Source organism: Aotus nancymaae, unplaced genomic scaffold, assembly GCF_030222135.1.
Source record: "Aotus nancymaae isolate 86718 unplaced genomic scaffold, 86718_ANA_hifiasm-v0.15.2.pri h1tg000065l, whole genome shotgun sequence".
Taxonomy (NCBI): domain Eukaryota; kingdom Metazoa; phylum Chordata; class Mammalia; order Primates; family Aotidae; genus Aotus; species Aotus nancymaae.
In genome coordinates, this window is record NW_026988480.1 from 13,838,539 (window position 1) to 13,850,831 (window position 12,293).

General features: G+C 35.1%; 1 protein-coding gene across 4 annotated transcripts in view; it reads right to left on the minus strand.

Moving 5' to 3' along the window:
• The window catches only part of SUGCT (succinyl-CoA:glutarate-CoA transferase), a 691,493-nt gene that overhangs the window by 562,175 nt on the left and 117,025 nt on the right, over positions 1 to 12,293 (minus strand). For all 4 annotated transcript variants that reach the window (XM_012473534.3, XM_064366749.1, XM_064366747.1 and 1 more), the window contains one exon: positions 10,520 to 10,663. In XM_012473534.3, coding sequence (XP_012328957.2) covers positions 10,520 to 10,663 — 144 coding nt within the window. The remainder of the gene's footprint in view (positions 1 to 10,519; positions 10,664 to 12,293) is intronic.

Genomic DNA, 12,293 nt, shown 5'->3' on the forward strand with positions numbered 1-12,293 from the left:
CACCACATGGGCTAATGTCAAGGTGTTGACAAAGCTGGTTCCTTCTGGAGGCTCTCAAGTGAGAACCTGTTTCCTTGCCTCTTTAAGCTTCTAGAGGCTGAATGCATTCGTTTAGATGTGTGGCCCCATTCCTCAAATCACTTCAACTTCTTACTACCGTTATTACATCTCAAACTATAGTAATCCCCTCTAATCTGTGGTTTCACTTTCCACTTTCAACTGCAATCTAGAAATAGGTGAGTATAGTACATATTGTAATGATATATTGAGACCGACCACATTCACATAACTTTTATTACAGTATATTGTTACAATTGCTCTATCTTACCATATTGTTAATCTCTTATTGTGCCTAATTTATATATACGTATGAATGTATAGAAAAAAACACAGTATTATAGAATTTGGTACTAACCACGGTTTCAAGCATCCACTGGGGATCTTGGAATATATCCCCTACAGCTAAGAAGAGACTATTGCAATGACTATGATACTCTCCCCTCTCTTTCCCAGGAACCCTTTTAGTTTCATTAGGTCCACATGGATAATCCTAGATAATCTCCCATCTCAAGATCTTTAATTTAATCACATCTATGATGTTCCCTTTACCATGTAAGGTGGCATATTCATAGGATCTGGGGATAAGGACGTTGACATCTTTGGAGACTATTTTCAGCCTACCACAGGTGGTAATACGGAAGGAGGAAAGAGTAGACATAGTAGTGGTTAAACATTATTTTTCACTTTCAACATGAGTGGAGAAAGAAGAAAGAAAAGACTGGAATTTCAAAGCATCAGCCCATTCTTCTGTGTTCTAAGACTATTCAGGCCATTACAATAGCCACTGCCCACATGTGGCTATTGAGACTTTGATGGCACTATTCCAAATTAAGATGTGCTGTAAATGTACAGCTACATATAAAACTCGAAAGACATCATATAGGAAAAAAGTAAAATATCTAATTATTAATTTTATACAAATTTTACATTTTAAAATGAAAATATTTGGGGCATATTTGGTCAAATAAAATATATAACCAAATTAATCTCATCTGTTCCTCTTTATTTTTTTAACAGGGCTAATAGAGAATTTTAAATTACAGATGTGGGGAATAAGTAAACTCAAAAAAGATGAAATAAAACCTTCTGCCATAAAAGCAACAAGAACACTGGCAAAAATTCTCAGAATCAAATTTTTGAAAACTCTGGAAATTAATAACTAAAGACTTGTAATAACTGATGAGTTTTTATCCAAGAAAAAACAGCGGAATTTTAATAAGACCAGCAAGCTTTGCGGCGTCTTAACTTGCCATATTACCATCTACTTCTACCAGGCTTGAGAACCAACAGTCTCATCAGTAACTAAATATCAGCAGCCTGGCAACCACAAAAGTCAATAGAATGAGTTTAAAGTTTAGTGGGGAAAAGCCCAGACTTTCTTCTTTTTCTTCTTCTTCTTTTTTTTTTTTTCTTATATAGCTTCACTGATGAATTCTACCAAACAATATAAGAAAAATTAGTACTAATTCTTCACAAACTCTTCCAAAAGCCAGGACAGGAGAGGAGGGAATACTTTTCAACTCTTTCTATGAGACAAATGTTACTCAGACACCAAAAACATCATAAGAAAACTACAGACCATACAGACCAATATCTCTCATGAATATAAGCCCAAGAATCCTCAGCAACATACTAGCAAACTGAGTACACCAATATATACAAAGGATCATACAACTTGACCAACTGAGATTTTTCCAAGCATTGAAAAATTCATTCAATACACAAAAATCTGTCAGTCGTTAATCAATCAATAACCAAATAACATATAAATAGGATAACTAACACAAACCAAATCACCATGTCAATAATCACAGAAATAGCATTTGCCAAAATTCAACACTCTTTCATTATAAAAAAAAACAGTCAGTAAACTAGGAACAGAGGGTACTTCCCCAACCTGTTAAAGAGTATCAAGGAAGGCCAGGCACCATGGCTCATGCCTGTAATCCCAGCAGGATGATCAAAGGCAGGAGGATCAAAAACAGGAGGATTACCTGAGCTCAGGAGTTTGAGACCAGCATGGGCAACATAGTGAAACCCCATCTCTACTAAAATTCAAAAAAAAATTTAGTTGAGTATGATGGCATATGCCTGTAGTCCCAGGTACTCAGGGGGCTGAGGTGGGGGATTGCTTGAGCCTGGGAGTTCAAGGCTGCAGTGAGCCATGATCATGCCACTGCACTCCAGTCTGGGTGACAGAGAGAGACCTTGACTTAAATTAAAAAAAAAAAAAAAAAAGGATATCAAGGAAAAAAAACACAGTTAACATCATACATAATGGTGAAAGACGACTGAAATGTTTTGCCCTGAGATCAGGAATGAGAAAAGGATCCCTGCTCTTGACATTTCCATTCAACATTTTACTGGAGTTCTGTCCAGGGTGATTAGGCAAGAAAAAGAAATACAATGCATTCAGATTAGAAAGGAAAAGAGTAAAACTATCTTATTTTGCAGATGATGTAATCTCACATATGAAAAATCCTACAGAATCCACTAAAATACTTTTAGAACTAAATAATGAGCCCAGCAAGGTTGTAAGATTAAAAAAAGATCAATATATGATCATCACATTATGTTATATTGCTCTATGCTGATCACAATAATTGAACTTTAGAGAATATAAATAGCCTATGTAATGCAGCACCTAGGCCAAGATCAGCAAACTTATTGCACCCTCCCAGTGTTGCACCTTGGCAGACAAGGATAATAAGCACAGCACTTTCTCCAGAAGCCATGTCAATCTTCTCAATACCATCCTCTAGTCAGGGTCCAAGTGACAGAAAGATTAAAGCTGTCTGCAGTCTTGTGTTGCTTCTACTACCATTCCACCAAAAGAGCACCAGTAATCAACTCCTGCTCTACCAGCTTGGCCAACTGGCCTGCCAAGTAATTCCCTCTTTCCCAGACAAACAAACAAACAAAAAACAGCCTGTTACTGATTCCTTACTTCAAATGGACCTACTAACTATAGAACATAGGGTTATTATTTCAAATGCCACACCCAGTGTTTATTCTTCACATTAGTATTAAGAAATGGCAAGATTTAGTACCAGTCACAAATGCTAGGGGAAGACTTTCAGTCAGTCACACCAACCTTTCATCAGTTTGTAGAACATGTCAAGCTTTCTCCTGCTTCAGGCCTTTGCATTTATTGTTTGGTCTATCTGGAACTACCTTGACTTGGCTAGTCCTGTGGCAGGCTCCTTCTCATCCCCTGGATTTTAACTCCTTAAAGTAGGCTTTCCTACCCAGCCTAACACAAGTGCCCCTGTTATCTTTAGCAAACTGTGTTTCCTAATGTACATTTATTACTAACTACTTGGTTTTTGTCTATATCCCCAACTACAATAAAAGTTCCACAGGGCAGGAAACTTGCTGGCTTATCTATCATTCATTTTATACTCTGGCATGTAATAGATGAGGAGCAGGTATGAATGGATGGATTCTGTTTGTACAAATGCAACTTAATCTCTTACTTCCTAAGTGAATATCAATATGTAAAAAGAATTAGATCAGAATAATACCCTTGGAGGTGAAAATATATTTAGCATATGGGATTTATTACAATATATAAAGTAAATTACAGCATTTTAGAAGAATTTCTGTGACAAGGGTATAAACTAGTTACCTTTTAACTATTATTCATCTAGAAAATGACATCAACCATAATATTAGACTGCTCAGCACTCCAGTTAATTAACATCTGATTATCATTGCTTGTATATAATGACTCTAGGCTACAAACCAATTATAAACATTAAAAATTTACCACCATTGTACCTCATACCCATTCTTTGGAGAACTAATTTTCCTAGAATTAAACCTCAGCCACAATGCTTGATCCAAGCAGTTTACTTATCATTTAGCTACAATGATGGCATAACAGCTGGAACCAAAGAGACACGATCCAGTCTACAGACATATGATGGGTAGTCACCATTGATTAGCCAATACACAAGGACATGATTGCAACATTTTATTCTCAACAAAATTCCCACACCCCCACCCAAAAAAAAGAATAAATAAATAAATAATTCCCTGAGCTGAGAAAATACAAAGATAAAGGTGAAATTAATTAACTTAGTAACAAAAACAAATTGTTCTAACTCTGAAAGTAGACAATATAGGTGATTCCAGTATCATTAAAGTCCATCAAATTCATGATGCTACTAGGTTCTACAAAGACAAAAATCTAAATTCAGGAAATAACATGTTAACATCAATAAACCTTTCCATTTCTATTTCTTTCATGTCTTGATCTTAATTATTTTTTGATTGCTTTAGAACATTGGAAACCTCCAAAGTGTTTTGAAGTATCTAATAAAAAAATAAAATTACATCACCATAAATATGTCTCCCCATTTTATTCTTTTTTCCTTTAGGATATTCTCCTACTAGTAATTACCAGTTATTACAAGTTGAAAGACCTGGCTTTCCTCATATGTAGTTCATATGATATAAAAATATGCAATGCCCATGAATATAACTAATGACTTCAGTTATACAAAACCAGAGCATGTTCCCAATTCACTTACATTTCACTCAATTTTCCTCAAAAAGACAACAAACCATATTTTGTACTGAAGTCAATTTGCATTTAACCTAACCAATAGCATAACAGTAACATAAAATGATAAGAGTATTAAAAATTCTTTAGTTTTCTTTGGAAGTAATCTGATTTTTCCTTTTTTGGTTTGTCTTTAACTTCCTAATTACTCATCTTAATAACAGATCTTTTATTTTCAATTTTTTTAATTGATTTTTTATTTAACTGAAAAATAAAATTATAAATATTGAGAGTACACATAATGTTTTTATCTATGTATACACTGTGAAATAATTGAATCAAGCTAGTTAACATACACATCACCTCATTTTTTTTTTTTTTTTTTGAGATGGAGTCTTGCTCTGTCATCCAGGCTGGAGTCTAGTGGTGCAATCTCAGCTCACTGTAACCACCGTCTCCCGGGTTCTAGCAATTCTCCTGCCTCAGCTCTACTTTCTTCCTGGATATACAACTGTCTTTCCTCACAGATTTGTACATTCATGGGCTTTTCTCGAGGTAATTCTTCTAAAGCTGACCTATCAATTAGGCACAGTAGGCACAATGCTTAAGGCCCACAATACTTCAGGGGTACACAAAAATGTTTCCATTTACATTTCATTTAAAATTAGGGGAAAAAGTATAATAACAATAAATGCAGAATAACGAATTATATTCATCTTTATACCAATGCAGTTATAGAATATAATTTTTAATATTTGTATGAAGGAAAGGACCCACAAAGGCCAAAGTTGCCAGGGCCCACAGAAGTCATAATGGTCTCCTTCTTTTAAGTCAGCTCAGTCTCAGATCTCTCCCAACTCAAAACTGGTCCATTCTTAGCCTCACAGGCAAGACCCACACCAGAAGTAACAATATGGGTACTCATCAAAACCTGATTAATAGTGATGGTTAAATAACTCACTAAACTTACTAAAATCACTAAGTTGTAATTTTTATATGTAATATACACCTCAATAAAATTGTTTTTAAAAATATATAGAGTTTTTTTAAAAAAAACAGAAACACTGGTATATCTAAGGACACAAAACAATGAATTTTAGATAACTATACTTGTTTGAGAGTCAAAAGTTTATCAATCAAAATGATAAGAATTAAAACTATATCTTCTCGAATATGTTCATATATTATAATATGACCAATGTACTTATGTGAGTAAAGGATGGTGACATCAAAAGTGACAAAATATTCTATATGTGAAAATAATTATAGTGCTAAAAAAACAACTCATTGTAGTAGTAATTAAGGGAGCCTGGTTGCAATTAAGTACAGGAAGGATATTAAAACTTCCAAAAGATATTTCTATAAGCCACAACAGAAGAACAGAGCAACAGAATAAGTAGAACCACATCCAAACCCACTTCCTTGTTATTTACCAATATCATTTAAAGAACACGCTTTAATTGCTGATGCTAGTTGTCTTGACTGGACAAATCTAAATCATATTCAGATTCAGAAAAAAAATCAAAGGAATTTTTGACAAGGGTTAAAAGTTTATAGCCCTAAAACTATAAAAAAATTTGGTGCCCACTACAAACCACATCCTGGCAATTGTCATGTCTCTACAATGAACTACTTGAAATGGTTTTGTTGTGGCTGAGGCAATCATTTCTGAGTTAATAATTAGCTACTATTCAAATCGAGTGTAATTTGTCTTTCTTACACTAGATCACTTTTAAAGAGTATAACAATTTCATTTTTAGCCACAAACATTGAATGTTATAATTATTCATTTGTCATTCTATGTAATATAACCAAAATGAGTAGAAAAGGGTGTTTTTTACTACTGCATGAAATTGTATGCATTTTCCAGGCAGCTGGAATTAAGTTCAAATGTTACCTGCTTAATGCAGGTGAATATTTATATTTTAAAAAATAATATTTTTTAATTAAAAAAAAAGGTGAAGTTTCCTGTTATACTTTTTTGAAAAGTACCTAGAAATAGCACTCCTTATTTACATAAAGCAGATTTTAATCATGTTGTGGTTGGTTTTTGGATCTAGACTCTATAAGCGTTATCTTAAATTGAAAGACAAATTGAAGTCAGTCAAGGTTTATCTATTAGGAAAAGTTAAAATAATTCTGACAAAATTATGTTATTAGCCAACTTTTTAATCTCAGCACATTACTAACACTGATGTATTTTTTTCAATAACCTAGTAAAATTAATGCTTGTCATCAGCAAAATACTTTCTAATTTACAAAGCATTTTTCACATCCTTTAATGCATTACATCCTAAAAACAACCCTATATATTAGGGTAGTAAATACTTGCAGATGCTTCCCCAATATCCATTTTCCTCTCTTCTGGCCAAAAAATAACCATGCCATTCTTTGGAGGAATCACCTGTCCCCCAGTTTCAGGCATACAGTCTGGGTAGAGTTTACCCAATCTCTAGTGCCAGGGATTGCTTAAGCCACTCAGTGTATTCTATCTTTCAGGCCCCATTTATCACTTTAGGAATGGTCATTTAAACAGTGAAATTATGGTCTTGTTTTCTGGGACTTCTAGGAAAGGGAACTTCATTTTTCTCTCATAGGAACTACTGTAAGATTCTGAATCTTTCCGGAATAAGATGGTGTAAGAATCTAAGATCTGGCTGGATGCAGTGGCTCACATCTGTAATACCAGCACGTTGGGAGGCCGAGGCAGGAAGATCCCTTAAGGCCAAGAGTTCGAGACTAGCCTGGGCGACATAGTTAGACCTCCCCCATCTCCAAAAAGAAAATATAAAAATTAGCCAAACATAATGCTATATGCTTGTAGTCCCAGCTACTAGGGAGGTTGAGGAAGGAGGATTGTTTGAGCCCAGGAGTTTGAAGTTGCAGTGAGCTATCATCACACCACTGAATTCCAACCTGGGCAACAGCATGAGAAACAAAATGTAAGATCTGAAACCAAAACTGCTACAACCTTAGTTCCACATATGGAAGGACAGAAAAAGAGGAGGGAGAAGGAAGAAGGCCGAGAGCATAGAAGAGAAATGAAAACAAGAAAGAAAAGAAAGATGAGAGAGAAAAGAGGAGAAAAGAGATGCCCAGGCTAGACAAGGGCACATGAGAAGAAACAGAGGCCAGAGACAAGGAGGCAGAGGCAAAAAGATAAGAGTAAAACAGCTAAGGATGTAGTGGATCCAGAGAGTTAAAAAGTTCTTACCATGCATTGCCTTGCATGTCAGGTAAGCTGTAGAATAAATTATCTTTTACAACTGCCTTTTGAAGTTCTCTAACCACTACTCACAGCCCAGAAGTTATTCTGAACGGGGCAGCTATAGCAAGTATATAAAGAGACATATTCTTTGCCTTAAAAGACCATCACCTAACAGAATTTATGGACAAAGAAAAAGAACTCTTGCTGGGCACAGTGGCTCTGGCCGGGCGCAGTGGCTCATGCCTGTAATCCCAGCACTTTGGGAGGCCAAGGCAGGTGGATCACTCAAGGACAGGAGTTCGAGACTAGCCTAGCCAACATGGTGAAATCCTGTCTCTACCAAAAAATACAAAAAAAATTAGCCGGATGTTTTGGCACATGCTTGTAGTCCTAGCTACTTGGGAGGCTGAGGCAGAAGAATCACTTGAACCTGGGAGGCGGAGGTTGCAGTGAGCTGAGATCGTGCCACTGCACTCCAGCCTGGGCAACAGAGTGAGACCCTATCTTAAAAAAAAAAAAAAAAAAGATGCATAGATAGTTAATGAGACTTAAATATACTAATATTTTGGCAATCTGAGTTAACTATAGTACAACAGGCCAAATCAGTGCTACTGTGTTTGCCAAAATCAAATCATCTCATCATTAGCTGTTTATCGAGTACTTATCCTAATTCTAATGGTTTACTACCTTTTCTCATCTTCCCTGGCAAACCTAAAGGTTACAAGACATTCCCATTAGTAATAGGATTTCTCACATTGATCTCAAAAGATTGGAAAAGCTAATCTTTAACAAAGCCTGGGCTGGGCATTAAGGATATCATGGTAAGCAAAAACATTGTCCCAGCAGTCATAGAACTTGCAGTCTCAGGGAGAAACATAGACAATAAAAATAGACACACACATGCACATACACACACACCAAAAAGGATTGACTATATAGCTGTGTGTATATGCATGAGTTTACACTCATTGTGCCTTCACTTCGAAGCAACCCTGCAGGTGATTCCACCTTCCCAACCCTTACTCCCAGGGAAATACACGCCTTCACATGGTGAACTGCTAGTTAGATGCTAGAACTGAATTAAACTCTACAATACTCATTTAAACAATACAATACTCTTTATAAATTATAGTAAAGCAGTATAGGTAAAAATCAGGAGATCTAAGCAGAGTCCCAACTCCAGGACCTGCTACATAATCTGTGAGTCCTGGTGTAAATAAAAAACTATAGGGCCTCCTGTTGAAGTTATTAACGAATTCAACACAGTGACAGCAGAACATTTAACTAAGCCCAGGGCCACCTGTGACTGCACAGGTCACACACCCATGAAACCTCCATGGCTTCCGTACCTATTGGGTGTGCAACCTTTATTCAGTTACTGACCCTACTTCAGGTTCCTTACAGCTTAAAATTTAGGGAAGAAAAGACTTTCTGCACTTTCCTATAACTAACATCCATAGTTCTCTACTAAGGAGTGAGACCATTCATTTGAAAAGAGCTCTTTTACCTTTTTATAGAAACATTAAAATTCTGACTGCGACTCAAAGCTACTATTATATAAAAACCCATATGTAATATTTCATTTTCAACCATATTGATGTTTTTTATTTCTATACACCTCCTTAATTTTGCCTAAGAGGAAAAAATGTCCAAAGCTGTGTTCCAAGTTTACTATTTTCCCATGTATGTCTTTTAAATCTGAAATTCCCAACTGGGGTCTCTATGTCTAGAAAGTAGTTTTTCCCACAGTAAAATGTCTCCTTGCACAAATCAGATATTTTCTTTTTCTATCATGGAAAAATTATCTATTCAGAATCAACTTCCACATATGGTACAGCATCTGGGTCTGATCCAGTGAAAAGAAGGCAAAATGTCATTTTGACAGTGAGTTAACCCTTTTATTCCCTCAGTTTAGTATTTAGCACAACATAACTGATAACTGTGGAAGCCAGGAATTCTTAATCTGGGGTCTATGGACAGATTTCTGGGAGTTAAACAACTTGAGTAAAAAAAAAAAAAATTATATCTTTATTTTCATCAACCTCTAACTAAACTTTAGCACTTTCTTCTATTATAAATGTAGGTGACAAACCATAGCAGTACCTATGACTTGATCACAAATAAATATTATACATACCTTTGTATCATATTACAATTACTACCGATATTGTGAAATACCATTTATGCTCAACACAACTTCAAAATTGTAATAGTGTTATACCCACTATTAGATACTGTGGTTTAATGTGTCAGTAAAAATTATATGTATTTTTATAATGCAAAATTGATTTTTCCACTGAATATATTTCAATATAACTGGCTTCCTTTGTAATCCTAAGTACCTCATTTTATGTGTTCAAAAACACAATTGCAGGGAAAGGTCCAGACTTCACCAGACTACCAAAGGGATCCATGGCACAAAAAGGGTGAAGAAACAAGTCAAAAGAAGTTATAGAGCACATGTGAAGCAACTATATCTCTAGTCTCACAAGAAGCAACAGACACATTCTAGTAAAAACAGCCTGGAAAATTGGAGTTCAACAACGATGTCTACATTATAACAAAATCTTCATGGTCCACATATTTTAATATGAAAACAAGTACATCAAAGCAAAGCAGTTTTTGTTGTTGTTGTGTTGGTTTTTGTATTGTTTTTATACATGTAACCAGAGAATTTGATCTGAAAAGGTATAACCCAGACACAGTTTTTATAACGTTATCTAAAATGTTCTTTGGATTGTTACCTGAGATGACAGTAGGTTACAGTCAATGAATAGTCCTTTCCCAGTTTTGTATTTTTGTATCAATCCAGCCATAATAGCTCCATATGCATACAAGCCTGTGGCAAGATCAGTCATGGCTACTCCTGGGCGAACCGGCTCTCCATCCTGATACGAAGGTTGGGTTGAGAAAGAAGAAATAATTAAAAATTAAAAGAATCATATGATTTCTCAAATCTTCTAATATGAAATGGAAAAAGGAATTGTCTATGAACTGTGCAGACACATACACACAAAAACAAACTAATAAAATAAATTGCCATTGTGAATATCTGTTCATAATAGGAAAATATTTATATTTATTATATACTTCTCAGTGTATTTCTCTCCCCAACCCCTACTAATCAAACTAAACCAAAGTAAAAATAAAAGATATTTTAGAAACCGATCTGATGTTTCAAATGTTTTAAATTCCTTCTTGATATATTTTATCTTGTTTATGCTAAAAAAAAATAATTAGTTGAATTTAAATGAGTTAATTTGCTGAGGAGAAAGAGTTAAAGCAGTGTTTTTCTCCTTATTGGGTGAGAGACTCTCTCACTATAAAAAAAAAAGGTTATAAAATCTGGTCTAACCTCCTTATAAGTATGCCAATAGCTGACAAAAAATACTAATGGTATTTGCTTAATAATTTTAAAAAAGACTACTTACCCATAAAAAGCTTTTTGCAGACTGCACCTGAATTAGGATTATTACGATAAACAAACTGTGAATCTACAGGTTTATGGGATGTGGAACATGGGGCACAGGGCATGAACTTTGCAACGATCTGGGTATAAAATGGAGATGTTTCACAGCCTATAACACTCCCTGCTAGTAACTCATATATTTCATTAAGGACCTCATCTACTGCTTTGCACTGCAGAGTTTTATCTATTGCAGTAAGAAAGGATCCAGGGGCCTCTCTCAATGTCCCGGACCTGTCTCTGCTTTTCCTGAGCCTTTTGATTGCTTATATTCTTGAAATTATAATGAAAGCTTAATATTGATTAACGTCTCCACTTCATGTCAGTCTGATTTGACAATCCATTCCTTGGCCCATGTGTAAAGATGTTAGGACAGTACTTGACACAAAATAAAAATCACCTATCAAAATTATCATCAACATTATTATTAGTCATTGATATATCAGATAGTTTTTACTTGTCACTACCTTTCATTCTGCTAAGCCTTGAATTGCACAGAATACCTAAAAATCTCACATTTCACATTTCAACTGGTTGACACATTCATTCAGTCATCTCCTTATTAATTAATTCCAGCTTCTGTTGAATCATTTTCAAAAGTTAATTTGTCCTTTTTCTTAGCCCATCATAAACCATGTAAATTGTTTTCCAAAAGTACTAAATAATGTTTAAAGCAAGTAACTGAGACTATATAGTGGCTAAACTTATTTTTCCCTGCTTTTCAATACAATTTCAACGACGATATTGCCATGAAACTTGGCAATGTCTGGCAGCCTTCTGTTATTATTGTCAAAAGTTGTAATGTAACGCCTTAAATCGATACATTTAAAATTAAATTTGTCATTAGAATTTAAGATTAAATTAAAAGTGAGAGACAAATTCAAAGTTACATTCACCCTTGAACAACAACGTTCTGAACTGCATGGATCCACTTATAGGTGGATTTTTTTCAATAAAAGTTACACTAAAGGCCTGCCACAGTGCCTCACACCTATAACCTCAGCACTTTGGAAGGCCGAGGCAGGTGGATCACCTGAGGTCAGGAATTTGAG